This window comes from Hippocampus guttulatus, chromosome 15 (genome assembly GCF_054856545.1).
Source record: "Hippocampus guttulatus isolate MCC_2025c chromosome 15, RoL_Hgut_1.0, whole genome shotgun sequence".
Lineage (NCBI taxonomy): Eukaryota > Metazoa > Chordata > Actinopteri > Syngnathiformes > Syngnathidae > Hippocampus > Hippocampus guttulatus.
Genome location: NC_141275.1, coordinates 7,036,386 through 7,056,103, shown reverse-complemented (window position 1 = coordinate 7,056,103; position 19,718 = coordinate 7,036,386). Strand labels below are relative to the sequence as shown.

The 19,718-nt window shown below is 41.3% G+C and overlaps 3 protein-coding genes across 5 annotated transcripts; 1 reads left to right on the top strand and 2 right to left on the bottom strand.

The window, feature by feature from the left end:
• Positions 1-856: 856 nt before the first annotated feature.
• On the bottom strand, positions 857-8,229 carry tm7sf2 (transmembrane 7 superfamily member 2). Of its 2 annotated transcripts, none has more exons than XM_086132008.1 (11): positions 8,143-8,229; positions 7,628-7,707; positions 6,819-7,015; positions 6,344-6,398; positions 5,779-5,973; positions 5,168-5,271; positions 3,370-3,489; positions 2,732-2,900; positions 2,567-2,647; positions 2,229-2,351; positions 857-1,349 (listed from the first exon to the last, which is right to left on the bottom strand). In XM_086132008.1, the coding sequence occupies exons 2-11, from the start codon at positions 7,698-7,700 to the stop codon at positions 1,189-1,191; spliced, it is 1,278 nt and encodes a 425-aa protein (XP_085988134.1). In that variant the 5' UTR covers positions 7,701-7,707; positions 8,143-8,229; the 3' UTR covers positions 857-1,188. The 2 variants fall into 2 exon arrangements, with proteins under 2 accessions (XP_085988134.1, XP_085988135.1); XM_086132009.1 differs by having other exon boundaries at positions 7,628-7,710; positions 8,143-8,207.
• Positions 8,230-8,760: 531 nt separating this feature from the next.
• Positions 8,761-15,118, bottom strand: vps51 (VPS51 subunit of GARP complex). Of its 2 annotated transcripts, XM_086131912.1 has the most exons (12): positions 14,972-15,118; positions 14,697-14,882; positions 14,296-14,425; positions 14,057-14,203; positions 13,742-13,961; positions 11,338-12,244; positions 11,011-11,226; positions 10,799-10,882; positions 10,240-10,374; positions 10,037-10,158; positions 9,677-9,764; positions 8,761-9,597 (listed from the first exon to the last, which is right to left on the bottom strand). In XM_086131912.1, exons 2-12 carry the CDS (start codon positions 14,868-14,870, stop codon positions 9,337-9,339), a joined length of 2,484 nt encoding a protein of 827 aa, XP_085988038.1. In that variant the 5' UTR covers positions 14,871-14,882; positions 14,972-15,118; the 3' UTR covers positions 8,761-9,336. The 2 variants fall into 2 exon arrangements, with proteins under 2 accessions (XP_085988038.1, XP_085988039.1); XM_086131913.1 differs by having other exon boundaries at positions 14,697-15,112.
• Positions 15,119-15,930: 812 nt separating this feature from the next.
• LOC147193617 (enkurin-like) lies at positions 15,931-19,596 on the top strand. The gene is made up of 5 exons (XM_086130225.1): positions 15,931-16,223; positions 16,386-16,528; positions 17,740-17,951; positions 18,109-18,255; positions 18,885-19,596. The coding sequence occupies exons 1-5, from the start codon at positions 16,147-16,149 to the stop codon at positions 19,053-19,055; spliced, it is 750 nt and encodes a 249-aa protein (XP_085986351.1). The 5' UTR covers positions 15,931-16,146; the 3' UTR covers positions 19,056-19,596.
• The last annotated feature ends 122 nt before the right edge of the window (positions 19,597-19,718 follow it).

Here is a 19,718-nt window from a genome sequence, read left to right as displayed (position 1 = left end):
GACTAAACATGGTATTTTTTTCGGCGAAAAACGCCTTACTATACACGGTCGTTTTTCTTCGGCTAAAAACGCCTTACTATCCATGGTCGGTTTTTTTCGGCTAAAAACGCCTTACTATACATGGTCGGTTTTTTTCGGCTAAAATTGCCTTACTATCCATTGTCGTTTTTTTGGGCCAAAAATGCCTTACTATACATGGTCGTTTACTTCGGCTAAAAACGCCTTTCTATACATGGTCGTTTTTTTCGGTTAAAAATCCCTTACTATACATGGTCCTTTTTTTGTGTTAAAACGCCTATGCATGGTCATTAAAAAGAGCCTTACTGTCCATGCAAACTCTGCAGAGGAAGGCCTTGGACTGGATTAGAAGCCTGCATCTTGCCGCTGTTAAGTTGACGACTTAACCATTGGACCACGGTGGCACTGCTTTGCCATGTTCACAAGTAACCCAAAAAGGTCTTTACATACCTGGTCGTAACGCTAGACAAAAAACCTTCACAAGCAAACTCTGCAGATGATGCCTGAGACTTGGATTTGAACCCTAAACCTCTGCATTGTTCAGCCAACACATTAACCAGTCAACCACAGTGGCACTGGTTAATCACGCTGGTAAGTAACAACCCAAAAAGGTCCTCATATACATGGTCGCTCAAAAAACTTTAGATTCCAACTTCACAGAGGAAGGCCAAGACCTGGATTGGGCTTGAAACGCCTTACTATACATGGTCGTTCTTTTTTTGGCAAAAAAGGCTTTCTATACCTGGTCATTTTTTCGGTTGAAAACGCTTCCGATACGTTTTTTTGGTTCAAAACGGCAGTGTGTGTGTAAAAAATCAAAACAATTTGTCCAAAGATATAAGGATGGAATTCACTAATTTCATTTATTCGAAAAATCAAACCATGAGTTGACAAAAATGACAGAAATGTGACATAAAATTGTTCGTAAACATTTGTAGCCACCTAAAGCATTAGCACAAATGCTAACAGAGCAGCACTTTTATCAGAGCCTGACAAGGCTTCTGAATCAAAATAAATGCAAACAACAGCAATGGAGGCTTCATTATTTAACTTGCTTTTCCACTTGGCCTCTACTGTGATACATTTTTCCCCTCAAAGTTTTTTTTCAATCGGTGCATTCAGGTGCATTACAAAGGCACCATAGAATAGTTTTTGGATGTAGTCCACCAGTCAGTAAATATAAGGGATGATCCTGTAGGGGACACGTCGACAATATGTTTCCCATGCAAGTCCATACTTGGCTCTGCAGTGTCGCTCGTCGCGGGCCTCACGGTGAATCAGCAAAACGGTGAAATATATCACATAGAAGTATGGCAGAAGATGTGAGAATCCTACCGAAAAGCAGCAGATGGGAAAAGAGGGAAGGAGAATTATTTTTGTAAATGGCTGTATTGAATCTGCACATTTTCTTCTCCGGCTTTACAGTGGGTGGGTGTCATCATTCCCCACTTTTACATGAAAAGGGGTTTTATTTTCCGTTTTCGATCGAACATCCATTTGGTTTGTTCGGTCAGGGGTTGTTCCCGTCCAGCGCTCCTCATTGTGCTCATATTCATATTTCTGTCTCTTCAACTTTTGTACTTCTCAGTTACAAAAGCAGCGAAACAATGAGTCACATCATGTTTATGTGTCTGCAGTAACAAAGGACTGACGGCCTCCTTTTTTGTTTTTTTATACGCGCTAGATAGGAACAATGAGACCAGGCCGTCAATGCGTCTAGCATGAGTCTCAACAATTTATCAGATAATAGAAGGAAGTGAGGGAACGGCTGTGGCTTGCAAACTGCACTACTCTGTCATACTGGAAAGGATCAATCATTGACAATGGGATGTCGTGTCACCACGATGCAGCTGTGGCACCGTCTTCTGCAGGACTACAATAACTGGATTATGAATCGTAGCCATGGGCAAGATTCATTGTTGATAATTTACTTTCCTGAACTTTAACAATTATTGGGCTTTGCCTGGTAAATATATTTATTGCATATATACATATTTAATGTCAATACACAGTCGAAAAAAACCAATGAAAAGTGGAACTATCTCTAAGATGCAATTTTCCAGAGATCAATGAACCAATCAATTTATAGCTCAAACAAGTAACGCAGAATGAGGGTGTCGTACAAATATCACGCAAACATGCGGCCGGTGGCCAGAGTGAAGTGAGCGTGTCAAATGTCAACGTGCGCATGCATGATTGGGTGTTTTTACCACAAGGCAGAGACCAAGCCAAGGCCATGAGGAGATCACCCAAGTAATTGGGATGACGAACGAGACCCCACCAACCAGACACCAGCAAACGCTTCCCTGTTGCCGTGGCGATGGTCTCGAGCCCTGCGAGGAGCCGTGGATAATGCAGGAGAGAATGTCGCAATCACTTCAGTTAATGAGCATTTCGCAATCACACTGGCAGACGACCTTGATCAGTGCCTAGCCTCTATTATGTTATCATTTCACTCAAACTGAGAAGAAAATAAATTTATATACATGAATCTGTAAGGGTTTATTGATTCATAAATAACTTAAAAAATAAAGTAGTTCGTACTGACTTGAAACACTTGGATGTGTGGGGCTTCTCCGGAATTGATTCTTCTGTGTGTTGGATTTTCGGAAAATATAATAGCCAATACCTAATAGCAAGCAAGATTAATTGTACCTTAAGAAAAGAAATGCAATACATTGAAAAAACCCCCAGAGAATAACAATGTGGTTACCATTTAAAGTTATTATCGCGGCAACTCCCATTGGACTTAGTGTTTGAGGATGTTCGACCAGAAAGGCCGCCTGCAGGCTGTATGTGAAGGGAACCCAGGCCAGGTCACCAAAGACAAGCATGAAGCCAAAACCATCATGCACAATGTCCATCGTGGTCAAAACCGCCTCCTGTTAGCATGGACAAACGGGACACTGAGAAGCTTTCCGTAATTTCCGGACTAAGTCGCGACTTTTTTCACTGAACCCTGCAGCTTGAACAATGATGCGGTTGATTTATGGATTTTTACAGGCGAACGAATCCATTTAAACGGCCAATCCCAATTCTAATATGCAAGAGTACAGAGGGGGGTAAAAATGCTTTTGAAGGGTGATTTTTTTTTGGGGGGCGGGGGGGAATACACAGTACCTCAATAATTATCATTAAAACATTTAAAAAAAAATCTTCATGTGTAAATATCCCATACAACATGAACAACTGCAGCTACAAGACAACTGCAGCCTATGGTAGACGTACATTTTTTTTCTTTTTTTTTTTTCAATTAACTGGGTGCATTTTATATTCCAGTGCGTTCAATAGTCCGGAAATTACATTAATTGCCTAAACTTCCAAGTCATGTTCAAATCTTCTGTGTCCCACCTCATTCCACAGAGCGTCAGCCACATACAGCAACTGAAAACTGTTGACGAGCATCATGGCGAGTGAGGGAGAGCCTCGAAGCTCCACCTCTTGCATCAGCATACCAAAGTTTATGACCACCTGAAAGAAATGCAAATAATGTGGACGGATCAAGGCTACAGTATTCCATTTCTCTGTCTCATATTTCTAGTTCAATAAAGAGCAGACAGTGGCTATTTTGCAATAAACAGTGTCGCGTGTTGCACTCTGTAAATGTGTGTGTTAGGTCAAAAAGGAGCGAACGTGTTAAGCCGCACAATGAGTGGTGTTCAGTCAAGCACATAAAAAGTGCACAGGTTATAATTTATTCATCTATGCCCTGAATTTAAATCACTTATTTTAAAGCCGCTCCGCAAAGGTCCCGATCTTGAGCAGCTCAATGGCCCAAGAGCAAAGCTCGAATGACCTCACGTGAACGTCACCTTGCTATGAACCTTCGTATATGAAAATAGGACATTCATCGATGACAAATCGTCACTACATTGTTTTTTTTGTTTGTTTTTTTCCACTCCTACTTCATTTTCTCATCAACATTAAACAATATAAATCATCTCAATTTAACTGAGTTTACCCCCTTGTGATTCTTACATGAACTGCAAATGACTCTCACAGTAAACTGCATCCTGGACCAAACAATATCATATATTGATGTTCCATCTGCTCCATGTCACGCTTATGATTGCGTCACGTGCTGAAAAGACTTCAGCAAAGGACACAGATATTTATCGTCGGTTTTCCAGATGCATTTGAGGAATTAAGAGCTTCTTCTAGTCAAGTCTAGTCTCTGTGCCGCGCCATCTAAAAGCAGGGCGAAGGAGAAAGCAGGCAATGCGGCACAAATTTGAAGATGGAGAAAAATGATCAAATGGTCAGTTATCAATGCTGACAGAAAATTATGAGGTTACAATGCATCTTAAAGGTATTCTGACTTTTTCTCTTTTCATTTAAGGGAACACAAAAAACTTATTTTGACATGTTGGACCACCTTAGAGTATGCAGATGATGCGATGCTACTTTCTGGTTTAAACTTAATGAACAACTCAATTGGAAACAAACAGATTATGAGAGAGAGGTTAAATTACTGAATTTAGCCAACTGGTCTTTATAGCGAGCGATTGTGTTGCGGGCCAGTCATGAATATAAATGGACAGTAATTTACAGGCGGTGAAAAGTACTTAGCAAGGAAAAGATGTTGTCAAGTAAGTACTGTCAGACATTCAACCAAAATCTCCCACACACACTTGGGTGGGAGGTTTTTATGTTCTCTCCTACACAACTCACTCTAAAATGATCTAATAGGCCAAGCCTTGACTGTTTTTACTGTAAGCCCATAAAATGAAGATAGGCATCATCTCATGAAAAGTATAAGTTACTTACAGAATGAATCAGTGTGTGGTGTCCAAACAAACACTCAATATTTTGAATGCTTATTGGTAATTCACAGGTGCTTCAAAATATTCGCATAAATCAAATGCATTTGGTCAGCATGGCAAGAATTCCAATTTGGGATTCTGTCAGTTTGAACTTAAAAAAAATATACCGTATATACCGGTAATCATCGTTTCAAATTTGGGCGTATGTTGTACAACACCGCCATCTAACGTCAGTAGCCTCAAATAGCAGTTAGAAGACGCAATAATATTTGCACTGTGCAGCTAATGAGTTCTCTTGGAAGGATTCAATCAATTTGTCATGTAGATATTGGCTTTGATGACGACAAGTAACAAAAATGACAAGTGGTTCTCTTCGTTCTACTTACCCAGCCAATCAGACCTGGTCTGAGCTCACAGAAATATTTCAGGTCAAAATGACCTATACGAGGGTTCAGCTCTCGTCCAATGAAGAAGTCATACAGTGGATTTCCTGAAGAAAAAAAAATCAAATAAAAAGTTTTGCTTTGTATGTCTCAAATGGTGCAGGTCTCAAAGGTACTCAGAATGTTTTTTTTTACACCCCTGGATCACACTCTACGACCGCAACATTACATAACCACCGCGCTCTAAAGAGAAACGAGACCTGTTCAGTTGTTTTTACGGTTAAGAAAGGCACTGCATAATACTAAAATTGTTTCTACATTTGGGTTGACTTGTTTAAATACTTCAAAGGGACTAACACCTCTCTCAGTTCAGCTACTGCAACCAGGATACAGCAAAACAACTTAATGTCAGAAGCCTACGGGCTGCAAATCCAAACTGTTATATGGGGGACGTTCTGCTGATCTCAACAAGAGCTTTATACATCTCATCTCTACCAGGTACCTGAGGGAACATCTAAACTCTTCAGCACAGAGTGGGAGAAAGAACAGTAACATTGACAGCGGCACTTGGAAACCTTCTTCCTTATCAAACGATGAACCTTTTGTTCTCTCACCTGTGTTGCCCCCCAAAGCAAGAGCATGAGGAGGAGCCCAAAAGGAAGAAAGGTAGAGATAGACAGAGAGCATGAAGGACACTCCTATTGCACACACAGCCAGAGGCAACATCATCTCGAACAGATGCCCCAAAGGAGCCTTGAACATCAGAAGCAACATCAGCAATGCGCCGCTGATGCACAAGCTATGAAAACCTGCAAGAGAGAAATAAACATAATAAACGTTGTTGGCCTCCAGTGAAAACCCGTGCATGGTTATAGACTATTGTTTAGAAATGTAACCTTTGTAGGAGGTTGCAGTGTAAATAAGATGAAGGGGTCTAGCATGAAGTGTAGACTAAAAGATACATCCACAAACATGATACAGTATCTGTTTGGAGCTTCGGTGAGTTTGCATGTTGTTTGCGTGGGTTTTCCGGCTTCTACCCGCATTGCCCACAAATACACATTAGGTTAATAGAAGATGCTAAACTGTCCGTATGTGTAATTGTGAATGTGAATGATTGTCAGTGCACGCACACACATACACTCACACAAATATCTACCGGTATTTAAAAAAACGTACCGTTTATGGGATACTTGAGACGTGTTCCATCCCTCAGCACTAATCCCTCAGATATCTGCAGAAACATTATAATGGATGATTTTAAAACCTTTTAAGGCATTAAATATACTGTTGGGATTAAAAATCTGTTGTCTGTCTCTTTTCTGAATGTTTACATCATTTTAAACAAAGGTGTTACTAGTGTAACCTGCTTTTTGACTATTTTGTGTGGATTTTTATAGTACGGGTCAAAATGACCCACAACATAATCAATGTGATTTTTTTTCAACATCATATGAGGGTTAAACCACTTGTGAACTGTAGTTATGACATTTAAATTTAAAATAATAACAGATCAACTGTTTCACTAGTACTCAGATAATTGTTTTCTCATAGTTCAAAGTATCATCAGTCATCTATACTCTGAGTAAGCAGTAGCCGGGCTCACCAATGTTATATTGTTTCACCCTGAACATGTATCATGAGCTTGTTGTACCTTTCCTAATGGTAACAAATACAGGAAAGCATGCAGAGCTATCCAGCCCAGCAAGAGGAGGGGAACCAAAGGGTTCCACAGTTGGTCAAGTGAGGGCAAGGGAGGGGGCCACTGGAGCAGAGCTGCGTCAGGTGATCGATTGACGCAAATCAGGAAAAGCACCGTCAATGGCAGAAAGATGGGGATGCAAACGGCCCCTGAGGATGTAAAACAGATGCAAGCAGACAGTAAGTGAGAAGTGATTCTTATTGTAAATAATTCACGTATCTCAAATTGCAGCTGCAACGAGTAGCTCAGTTGTCAGTGGGAGTGCAGCAGTTCACCTCGGTTGTTTTACATTTTGAAGCCTGGAGCTGTCGTATTCAAAGCGTTTTTTTTTGTTTGTTTGTTTTTTTGGCTAAAAAGAAGATTGAATCGGAAACTCAGTTCAATAGAAAAACAGAAATCCCACGCACATCTAGTTGCTGTGATGGATTTACTCTTATATCATGTCCAATAACAACTACAGCTTGTAACTAGGAGATGACTTTCCAAGACAAATTATTCTGCTGAACTCTGTCTTTTTAAATGAAAGCATTTGTGTAGGTTTTGTTGTGACGTTTGCCTTGTCCCAGAGCAAGTCACTCAACTGATTGGTTGTTTAACGCTAGAGTGTTTTGGTGTCAATGTGTGTCTCAATGATTGTGGCGACCATTCAAGGATGTACCCAGTCTATCACTCAAAGTCAGCTATTGAATGGATGAGTTTCAAGGGATTTCTAAACTGTGTCAACATTTATTTTTGGAATTCGCCCAAAATAAGTGACTTACCTAGGGTTCCTCCAAACTCCCTCTCTGTGTTATGGGAAGCCTTGCCGTTTGGTGTTTGACTCTTTGACCTCATTATTAATCTGCTTTAAAAACAGAGGAGTATGTGTAAACAACGAGTAGACGTTATGATGCGGAAAAAAATTTGATCATTATCCCAAGTTTGTATGTGTGACTATAACGTAACAGTAAAATAATTATAGTTTAACTTTTGAGAGTAAGCAGAGAACATCCATCCATCCACTCTAATATTCTGCCGTTGTTACATACTTTATAATTGATCATGCATCCATGAGCAAGTATGCGTTTTGCATTAGAAACAGCAAGTCAATCGTTAGTTATGTTATGATTGGATGCAATGAACAAGACAGGTTGTCTAAACCGCTTCATTCCAAAACGGTGCAAAAATGCGGATCAAATTACTTCAATTTACTAGTTTTTCTTTCGCTCCTTTTCTAGTTTGAACAAATTCATTATACAACGGGATTAACACTATTAAAAATATCACAGTTAGGTACCTTACTGACGTGATGTACTCTACGTAGGCGTATATCCAAGAGAAAGTGCAGCGCTCGAGCGGTTTCCGAATGGACCCGCCCCCTCCACGTGTTTCTCGGACGCAACGATAGTCTAGCCAATCACATCGCTCAACTGAATCTGAAGAGGGCGGAGACTAGACTTCGTCGAATCAGATCGGTTGCTTGGGTGGCGTCAGCGATTTCCGCACAATATGCAGAACCTTGGACAGATGTTGTGAAACACCTGAATTTATATAATATAACCGCAATGTAAAGACGTCGAATACCTTGTCAACTGATGCTGTTCACATATCTATTACAAATATACCGTACTGCGTGACGCTGAAGTTGGCTCCACGGTCGCGCTTCCGTTAATTCAGCTTTGCGTTCCACCATTGTTTCCCAACCAATCCTTATAATAATAATAATAATACATTTTATTTATAAGCACCTTTCTTGGGGGGTACGTGGAAAGGTTTGATTAATTTCCCTGACCTGTGTCATAGTAATGATTTACGTCTCTTTTTTTCCTTGAAAGGGAAATGTCCAAACAAATACATCTTCACAATTTAACTATTTGCTCCACATACAACAAATGTCCTCCAAATCAGCACGATGAAGATTGCAACACATTTATTCATAGATTAATTCTGCAATTGAATCATGAATGTGTACTAAATATAAAGCAAACTGTTGTAAAGCGTGGGAACACTGCAGATTAATTGACAGTGATGTTAATTAAATGCCAAACATGGTTTGTAAAAAGATATATTAAAAATGGCCTACTTCCTTATCCTTCATTTAGTCATCAGATTGCAGAACCAACCTCATATGTTAATACTGTATTGAACATGGTTTCACTTTCAAGCTGTCTAGTCTAAAATTCAGTTGAAGTGTTTGGAGTACCTATTGAAACTGTATGAAAAAAAAATCCTAACAAGAAGTTTTGGACTGATTGAACTTATAGTGTTTGCTTAGTGTTTTATTGATGTCTTGGGAGTTAGTTCGATTGTCTTATAAGGACTGTTTTACTGTATTAACACACTGATGTTATGAATGCCAGATGAATGTTTTCATGCTATAACGAACATTTCGTAATACACGAACAAAACAGTAAGATTCCAGTGTTTGATAACATCCAGTGGCTATGTGCATGCTCTGGTTAACAATTCGGTGGTACACTTTTAACCTTTTTTAACCTCGTTCACAGATAACTTCAATGACGCTCTGCTCCATCGGAGCGGGATCTAGGCAGCGGTGGGCGGAGCTCCCGACGATCTCATCCAGCAGGAAATGTACAAGGTTCTCGTCAGACACAAAACGCCATAAGTACATCTGCAGGTAGTGGCAGTCAACCTGGATTTGCTGCAGCCCGTAGCGACCAAAAGTGCGCAGCCGGACGCACTCCAGGAATGTCTTTAAGCTGATTTTGATGATTCCCGTCATCACGGAGACCTGCGACAGAGAAGGAATGACTGCGTGAGTGACCGTGTGCGTACTTGTGAGTGAGAACATGGTCAAGAAGAGCTCAGACCTTATTGAACTCCACTGAGCTGAAGATGTCAATGCGTTCAGAAAATAGCTTGTGTATGTTGCTCAAGAGATTGGTATCCATGGGAGCACTGCAGAGAATCAAAGAATATTAAAATGTACTTCCCCCGCAGTCAATCATGGAGCCGTGCAGTGCAGTTCTACACCACTGAAAAAAACGGTACACTGTCGCAGACTGTTATTGTCTATGGTAGGTAATCTTTTGCAGTTCATTATTCACCTCTAATGGATTTTTTTTTTACCCCCTGAGGAACCTATCCCCAGATGTTTGCTGAAGATTTCAAGAAATTGAATTTATAATAAATACACAAATGAATAAATGCAGATGTTTAATGTACTGCACCTTGGTGTGTAGCTTGCGGCGTAGCGAGTTTGCTGCCTTGAGCTGCTGTAGACCGAGAAAGTCCTTTTGCTTGAGTCACTACTGTGCGCTTTCCTCACACCTTCCTCGTACAAAAGACCCACCTATGGTGACAAAAAAGGATGTAGGAGGCCTGCTTGAACGACAGAGGGGAGAGGATGGCGTTTCAAGGCCAAATATGTCACCTGCACATCAATCGAGGTGGTGTCCTCTACAACCCTCTTCATCACCGCACGCACATTCCGGGGCTCGATAGTGTTGACCCAGTCTCGTGTTTCGACACTCTTTCTAAGCATCTGGGAAATAATTAGACCCTGGACCTGAAAATGTGAACACAAAGACATACTGCCTCAATTGAAATAAAGCTTAGTGGTGAGATATTTCATTGTTATTTGAGATTCATAAGCAAGACTTAAACTCGATCTAGAATATGTAACATAAGAATTCAGGTCATTTTCTGTTTAGATAGGTTAGCTAGGAGTGGTGTCTAATATTTCGTTCCTCTCACGTAGTTCAATAAAATCTCATATTAGAAACAGAACGATGCAGTGAAGTTCTAAAACGCTGCTTATGGTAACCACAATATTGAAAATGGCAAGATCAACAAAAACTGAGTGTGATTATCTCTCTAAATGTTTTTATTGGATCTCTCTGGATTGTGAAGGTGAACCCAATGTTGTGACACTGGCTAAAAAACATGCATGCGTGCAGTAATCATTTCCCCAGCAGGAAGAGTGTGAGTACCTTGACGTAGTGGTTCAGTAGTTTCTGTGCTGCCTCCCTGGCTTCTGCACATAGAGCAGTGACGGCCGTTACTGGATTGTGGTGCTGAAAATGTACAAAAAGAAGGAACATTTTCGCTCGAAGCAAAGTTCAATTAAACAATTCAACACCAAAACCAGTATGTCTAGTTTAACTTGATAATATAAAGTACACGATGACGCGCTATTTATTACCTGTGCCAGAAACTGTTCGTCAGTCAGGGTGAGTATGTAAGAGATTGTAGAGGTTCCATAGTCCAAGCAGAGTCGAGAAAGGAGCAACAGGAGGGCTGGCGGGGTGGACCCTCCTTTGTCTCCTGCACTCTCACAAAATTGACGAGAAGATTGACACACAAACTTGATGAAACTCACAACCAGGCTCTCACGAACACCCTGGCAGCAGAATTCCCCCTACAAGATATAAAAGCAAGGAACTGAAGGATGAAGTTGCATTATGAACGGCTAACCAGTCACCGCCAAAATTTCGTCAAAAAAAGTAGCTTATGGCATTTGAAGATTCACCTTAAAGTATGGCTTGTTGGAAAAAGTAATATCCTTGGCTGTGAACAGATGCACCGATGCCAACACGGACTTGATTTGATTCAAGATGGAAGCTGACAGGGAGGAGAGCAGCTCCGGAAGGCTACTTGGAGCATCTCTGCCTGAGGCCGGGCCTCCAAAGTGAGAGCCGGCCCCCGGAGCAGCCAGCGAGAGGCGAGGTGTCGCTAGGGCCTGCCTCACGTCTGTCAAGCTGTCCATGTAAAAGCTCTGGAGAGCAGCGAGATACTGCTTGACTCGCTCGGTTGCAGCGCGAATCACAATCTCTGTGCCTTGTTGCGGCACGGAGGAGCCCGGCAGCAGCTTGGCCACAGCCTGGAGTCTGCGGAAAAATCGGTCGAGGGCGCGGACCAAGAGGGAGTTATCAGCGACCCCTTTTTCCTCCTTGATCCTTCGCTCCACAAGCGAAAAATACAGAGCGGCCAGATCATCCACGAAGGCGTGCAGCTTGCTGTTTGCCATCTGAGGAATATTCTTGGATGCTAGCTCGCCTGTCTGAGCATGGTTGACGAAAAGTTCTTGATATGATGTAATTACTAAACACAAGCTGCTGACAAATTCATTGCAGCCTCTGTCGATGAACTCCAGGATGTCGGTGTTCGAGGAGGGAGAAGGCAGAGCGCTTGTTTTGGCAGTGCCGTCGGGTGGCGAGCCAGCAGTGACGCTAGGCGATGGCCTCCGTGTGGAAGAATCTTTCACGGCTGGTCCGGGCGGGCTGGGTCTTATCTCAGCTTCCAGGCTCTGCAGGTCCAACTCCAGGCGAGAGCCCGCATGGTTCAGGTATTTCTCACAAAGGTCCTCTGCTGGCTCATCCAATTGCAACAGCAGCTCCACGCACTCGGACAGGTCTTTAGCACTCGAGCCACCGTCCCTGTGAGCAAAACAATACACACAAGGAAACAGGACTATTACAGCTACCATGACACTCAAACTCTAAAAAATGATGCACATTTCTTTCTTTGTGTAGCACAATATAACTATTATAAAGTTAAACTTTGAATGGCAACAAAAATATATGAAACAACTTACATTACATACTCTAGAGTACAGCAAACCCTCCACATCTTGTATTTGTTCGGCATTCACAAATTCCTTTTTTTTTAAACGTTTCTCCATTATTCACTGAAAAAAAAATACCTATTCCTGTTTTGCAGCATCTTGGTGCCAAGGAATTATGTTGAAATGAGTTTAGGAGCTTCATGATGACCGGGCTTTGTTTTGCATTCATGTTGTGGCACTTGTTAGCCAATTATAAACCTCTCTTATCGAGGGCATCCATTATCTCACTGATTTACGCTATTTACAGCAGGCTTTGCCCCAAGAACACTCAAGTACTTTCCAGGCTACCCCCCCCCCCGACCCCAACACACACACACAGATTTGGAACCCTGTGGCTTTTAATGTGACATGATTTATTTATTTATTTATATTTATTACTAACGAACTTCAAGACGCTAACAGATGTACCCTTAGTCGAATCACATCTGAACAATGAACCACGTCACGGTGGACCGATGATACTGTCCACCCTTATAGTGAAAATTCATCAGCTATTTGTTGTTGGAGCGCATATGCTCCAGAGCATAATGCGCAAGCATGTGTACTTAGCGGTGTATGACTCCAGAAGGAGCAATTGAGAGCAAAAAGAGAAATCTTGAGTTTAATGAGCATAGGGAATAAGTGTCGTCAATATTTTTTGTTTGGCTCTGACTGCCACCATCACTGTCAATGGACGACAGGCGCTGTTAAACTCAGAGGACAGCAACCGCAGCAATATCCCCTGCGTCTCCCAAACACGTAACAAACAGGTTGCCAAAGGCTGCACTGCTGCGTGATGACAAAGGCTGTACGAGTTCGTCTGCGAATTTGCCTCTGGGGACAACAGGAGACACTGAGTAAATTTCTGGGACGCTACTGTGTAACTAGTTGCCATTGGCAATAGTTGGAGGGGGGAAAAAAGTATCGACTGGTGTTGAAGGTAAATCAAAGTTTTTTTTAAAATCCAGCTGTGTAACCTATTTATTTGCAAATATCCCATATTCTAACAGAGAGTCGCGGCTCATAATACCAAGTGGCCAATTTAAGTACAAATTTGTTGTCATGGCTAAATTTAACTGTTGCTGATTTAAATCATGCACAGAACACCTCACCAAGGTCAAACAACACAAAATTGCACACCTTCATACCGTCCAGATATCTACCTCCTACAACAGGCTGAAATGTGACAAAATTAATAAATTCTACTGACTGTCTAAGAATATGACCCTAAATTTACTGTGGGTATGGCCCTTTCTGATTCTGCCTGGATTCTGTAGCGTCTTGTCTGTCACTCCATCACATTTGCACTTGAGACGTCAAGGAAACTGACCTGAACTTTTGCCGAAGCTCCTGCGCCAGTTTGTCCATGATGGCATGACAGTCATCCTGGATGCCCTTGAAGGAAGGCATGTGGCTGTATTGCTGCAGCACACAGCGAGCATGGCGATGGGAATTCACTGCTTGAGAGTAGGCTTGCAGTTCCAAGCATTTGTTTAATCTGGCAGGCAGTTCAAACAGAAACTGCAACTTTCGTAACAAAGTGTGGACCCCTAAGAAAGTAGTTAAAAAAAAAAAAACAGGACAACGTAAACGTGAAGGCATACCACAACTCACTCAACAAAACGGTGAGGTACCAGTGTGTCACCTGAGAGTTTTGTAATCTGAGCATGCTGGTCTTCAAGGGTACCACTGATGCGAGCACTAAAATCAGTTATTGCTGCCATGTTTGCAGACAGACAGTCCATTTCATCCTCCATCTTTTTGAAATCATTCTTCATCTTCCTTATGGTGTCTTGAGAAAAATGGGCGAGATTGTTTATCATTGTATTGTCGACCGGGTAAAGCTTTCAACAGTAATTGGAAGATGGAAGTGAATTCTCTCACCTGTAGCTGATATAAACTTGTTGTAGTTTTCATATACCAGCGTCTGCATGTCGCTATCCAATGAACGAATCTGCTTGACCATGCAGGTCTCCTGGTCCATCAGCTCTGCAAGAGAGCATTCTTTTCGAAGCTGAATTGGGACACACAATGCTGACTGGTTAGCCACATTTTAAAGACTCTCAGTGCTTTCCTCTGTGTTTGTTAAATGACTATTACCGACAATCTTGGGGAAAGTTTTGATACCTGGGAGTTTCTGCTATTTTCACATGCAGTATTCTAAGCAAAACAACGGAAATGAAACGGTTTCATTTAATAAATTAAGCTCAGCAAAATATTGCTTTTAATTTTGACTTGTTTCTGCTTGATTATCAATGTGATGGTGACGGGAACCCCTGCCTCACCTTGTTTAGGTAGTGCTCTGGGTCAAAATGAGGCCCGTTGATGTCACAAGGATCCAGGGACTGTGGCTCTTCGTCTGCCTTTCCTTCTTCGTTAAGCCCGTAGTAGAGCTTCAACATGCCGTGCACCCGACGCTTCCTCTCGGGGTCTTCGGAGGCCGGGGCTTCAGCTTCCATTGCAATCGGCGGCTGGTTGATTGACAAGCAGTTATAAAGCCTACCTGACAGATGACTAAGGTCTAAATAGCGAAATGTCGAAAAATCGAATGTTTACCGACCGAAAGCGTGCAAAACAGCTGTGGAATATCCCTGTAGTTTCGCGATTTACATATATGTCAACCGTTTCCAAAAAACAGCTATTTACTGAACAATAGTCGGTAAGAACCTTCTACCCACAAGCCGAATTGGTATTGCAGCACTTCCGCATGCGTTGCACCGTAGGCGTTGCCACTTCGCCACCAAAGAGTGTGTGCAACCAAGAGAAAAATCTTCACGAAAACAAATCTATCAGCCAATATGGCGATGTGAGTGGTTCCGTTTAAAGTTAGTGGAACACTGCTACATCGGTTGTTTTGTCAAAACGTTTTAAATGATTTTGTACGCTGTGCTGTCCTAACAGTGTCTTGACTTCAATGTACTTCTCATTTTTATTGAACGTTGCCTCGAAGTGCTGGAACAAGCAACGCTAACATAGTCTGTTTATTAGTTTCTCTACGTAATCTCCAATTACCAAAAGAGACACGGTCCATGAAATAAAATTGGAGTGTAAAACGGAGAAATTGGGATAATAGTTATTGATTGTGAAGGAGCCATTAAACGGTGTCTTATTATTGAGAGCGTATTCAATATTACTTTTGACCAATGGGTGGCGGACTTGAAAGAACAGCACTTGGGTGCATTTATTGGTAACTCGGGCATTGTGGAGGAGCGACCCTGTTCCGACCAGCAGCAACAGCAAAAAATTGACTCAGCACTCAAAAACAAACTATCATGACATTTCGGGTGGAAACTTCTGCGTTGGCTCACTACATTCCTGTGACGGAAGGAGACAAAAAAATCGGAAAAGTGGAAATTGACCGTAATAGATTGAACACAACTAACGGTAGCGATTCAAGTTTCCCAATTCACAAGTCCAAATACTGGCAATTCCTGGTCACGTGATTCGGCAAGGTGACGTATGCGCGTAAACACAGTGAGTGATGACGCCACACGACCGAGCGATGCGTTCACTGGGCGATGACGTTTTCTGAGAAGAGAAATGTACGGCCTTTATACATAGTGACCAGAAATTACGTCGTCATAGGTAACATGTCTGTGGGTTTAATACATAGCTTTACATGTGACATTAGCGAATCATGCATTGTTCAGCCAGATTTGGATCGGAACCCGTGACCCTAAGCTGACACAGACTGACACCTTAACTACTGGTTTTACCTGCTCCAATTCAGCAGAGATGGCTGGAGAATTGTACCCCCTTGAGTCCATTCACAATTTCATTGAGAAGACCGTTATCATCGAGAAGCCACAAAGGTAACACGGAACGTTCATATGATCCGGTGGCATCGACGAAAACAAATTGCTGATCGGAGTAACTAAAAATAACGTCACTTTAGAATTAATACGTTTAATTCTCAGACAGAAATATATTAGAAAATGCTAAACGTGATTTGTTGCAATGTGCTATTTCCAAAGGTATGTGTCAAAGTTCAGGCCGACAGTTCTTGAGGAGACCAAACCCACAAATTATATGAAAACAATGGGGCCAACTAGATTGGACGTGCCCATCCCTACCAATTACCTGAAAAAGCACTCCAAAGAACCCAAACTACCAGAGAGTGAGTTTTCTGTCATTATTGAATTGTTTACCTTTTGAGTTTATTTTCACTATCCATCCATCCTAAGGTGGGAACCTTTCTCTTAACACTTTAACCCGTTTTTTTCCAACCTTTATTGAGCGATGGCGTAAATTTTATGTTTAAAAAATCATCAGGTTACCCACCCAACAAAAATACCTTATAAAATGGATACAAAACATTTAATTCTTCTGCCTGTCACAATACAACACTGGCAGATGTTATTTGTAATAAATCCAGACCAATTAAGTGAAATCGGACAATTTTATGTCACACTGGCTGGAAAGCATTGCTTTTATCAATAGTTTTCATAATAATTTGCTATGATACAACGATCCATCTCTCCATTATCTGAACTGCTCACAAGTGTTGTGCTGGAGGCTGTCCCAGCTGACTTAGGCGGGGTATATCCTGAACTTGTTGCCAGCCAATAGCAGGGCACACAGACGAACACCCATTCATGCTCACAATCACTCTTGTGGACAATTTAGAGTGATCAATCAACATCCTATGCATGTTTTGGGAATGTGAGAGGAAACCGGAGTACCCGGAGAAAACCCATGCATGAAGGCCAGGGGCCGGAATTGAACCCATGCACTGTGAGACAGACATGCTAGCCAGTCGACCATCATGCCCCCCGATGATACAACAGTTAATTTTTTTTTAATGAATTATGATCATTTGTGGTTTAATGGGATGTCAGTAGCTCATTCAAAATGATTTGGGCTTTGGAGACCAGTGATGCAACACTGTTTTTATTAGCCTTTTCACTCTGACATATCTTCTTGCAGGCATCTGCATGTGTGTGATTTGGTTTTAAGTGTGGCTTGCAACACAAAATATAGAGCAGAAATAAAATATAAAGGGATTATAATGAATATAACAACAACAAAAAACCTTCAAGGTACCCAAGCTTCTTTAAACAATCCAAAAACATGCATATTGGTTTCATTGAAGACCACCTTGTTCACAGTGAAAATGTGAGTGTGAATCGTCTCTATGTGCCCTGCGGTTGACTGCAGTTGATCAACCCAGAGTGCAATTTGCCTCTCACCCAGTCAGTTGGAATAGACTCCACCTAATCCTTAAACATAAGGAGGAAAAGATTGAAAAGGTGGATAAAAAATGCCACATGTTCACCACGCTTGCTTTAAACAATTGTTATAGTTATTCACTTTAACTTTATTGTCTAGTCAAACAGGTCAAGACTCATTACATCTGTTCATCAAAGAAGCCTGCGGTCCCTTCAGGGCCATTTCTGCCTCCCGTTACCAGCCCTACAAAGCGAAAGACGACCACACCAAAGGGACCCAAACAGACTCCGTGTGTTGTTGACACAAACAAGGGACACAAGGAGTACCATAATAGAAACTCTGGACTTGTCCCTGTGTACATAAGGAAAAAGGTATTTTCCTCAGATACTTGAGAAAGAAAAAAAGTTATTTCTGTTGAGTGCTTTTTGTGGAAAGCAGCAATAGTAAGAGGTTTGGATTTTTTTTTTCAATATGAAACATTTAAGTGATCCAACTTTGGGTCTAATGTTTATTTACTATTTATTGCAGGATTATGGAGAAGTACCAAACTATCTGATGCGCCGCAAAGCAAAACATCAAAAGGCACTGGAAGAGTACAACATTAATCTGAAAAAGCAGGAGGAGCATGAAACCATGAAATACCTTTCTGACATGGAATGTCAGGCCATCGTTGAGGTACATGAGGCTACAAGACAGCCAACTAAATGGCACATAATATTATATAATATTGGGAGAATAGACAAAGAGTGATTTTCGACCATTCCTGTTTGCACAATATCTCTAAATCATCCAGCGACCTGGGTCCTCTCCTCTTTAGCTCACAATAAGTGTTCAATGGGGTTGATGTCTGAAGACTCCCAATGGGCATGGGAGCTGTTTCTGGTGAAGGTTTTTAAAACGTAACCAGAGGTGCCAATAATTATGGAGTGCAGTGTAGTTTACAAATATGTAAGCCAATCATAATGGTAAGATATAAAACATTCCTCTTGTAATGATGAACGTGAGTATGAGTAATGCAATGGTGATTGGCATTACAGATATACCACATGCATTTCGGTTTTTGGGATTTATACATGTCACACAATTCTTAAAAGGCCATAAAATCTAAAAACAAATCACCCCTTAACTTTGATATCTGTTAATGCCATGAACTGTATGGTGATACTGGAGTCTTCCTGATTTGATTGTGGGCAAGCTTACATTAGACTGAAAATATTGTCGGATCAACATCAACAATGTTCATCTTACTGATGCATTCAAATGCACATCAATCCTTTAACATTTTAAACTGGCTCTGTTTCCAGGACCTGAAGCAGAAATACAATGAGCTGAATGCAGAGTACCAGCGCCTCCCATTTATGATAGACACCCCGTCAATGAAGACTCGTAAGGTACGCCTCGAGGTGGAAATGAAGCAGCTGGAGGATGACATTAAACTCCTTAATCGGTTGGAGTCTATCTGCAAAAACAAGTAGCACACAGATGTGCAAATGGAGTGCCGACCATCTGTGTCATCGACTGAACTCAACTAGCGGACAGTAAAAACGCGAGGTCATGTGGATGATTTCATTTGAATGTTTGAGGACCTGTGCCAGGCAATTCCAACATTGTTGGTCAGAATTAAACTCATTCATTGCCAACCCTGCCAGTTACAATGCATATTTGGCATCAATCGCCATCAATAGCAGTGAATGAGAAATGTATTTTTACATTCTTGCTGGAAATGGGCTTGTGCTGTTGTTCCTCTTTTGGGGGATGTTGTAATTTTGTTGTCATACAATTAAATATTAAAAATCAAAATGCACAAATGGATGAGAGTGAAGTATCCACTCAGGCTTCACAGTCTGTCCATGCTATTGACTTAACACAATTGGATGGTTGAGTATTTTATGGCTGTCAGTTGTTTTTATTTTTATTTAACTTTTAAGAGAATGTTGTGCCAATGTTGTGTTTGTACTATTTATACTGTGCTTCAGAATTGTTCTGTCAGTCTGCTGTTTTGATTGCAAAACAGAAATAAACGAATATTGCTCCCTTCAACCCCCCAAACTTGCATACTTCACACAAGATCGTTTAATAAAAAAAAAATTAAAAATCTGGACTTTAGCCACAATTGCCACAGTGCTTATAAAATTGAG

Coding starts and splice junctions, on each gene's coding strand:
- vps51 (XM_086131912.1), bottom strand. CDS start 14,870: ATGGAAGCTGAAGCCCCGGCCTCCGAAGACCCCGAGAGGAAGCGTCGG. Junction 14,204..14,295: donor CAAGTTTATATCAGCTACAG/GTGAGAGAATTC, acceptor ATTTTTCTCAAG/ACACCATAAGGAAGATGAAG. Junction 11,227..11,337: donor CCAACAAGCCATACTTTAAG/GTGAATCTTCAA, acceptor TATATCTTGTAG/GGGGAATTCTGCTGCCAGGG.
- LOC147193617 (XM_086130225.1), top strand. CDS start 16,147: ATGGCTGGAGAATTGTACCCCCTTGAGTCCATTCACAATTTCATTGAG. Junction 17,952..18,108: donor CTGTGTACATAAGGAAAAAG/GTATTTTCCTCA, acceptor TATTTATTGCAG/GATTATGGAGAAGTACCAAA. Junction 18,256..18,884: donor AATGTCAGGCCATCGTTGAG/GTACATGAGGCT, acceptor CTCTGTTTCCAG/GACCTGAAGCAGAAATACAA.
- tm7sf2 (XM_086132008.1), bottom strand. CDS start 7,700: ATGAGGTCAAAGAGTCAAACACCAAACGGCAAGGCTTCCCATAACACA. Junction 5,272..5,778: donor TGCTTTGGGGGGCAACACAG/GTGAGAGAACAA, acceptor TTTTTTCTTCAG/GAAATCCACTGTATGACTTC. Junction 2,901..3,369: donor CTGACGCTCTGTGGAATGAG/GTGGGACACAGA, acceptor CCATGCTAACAG/GAGGCGGTTTTGACCACGAT.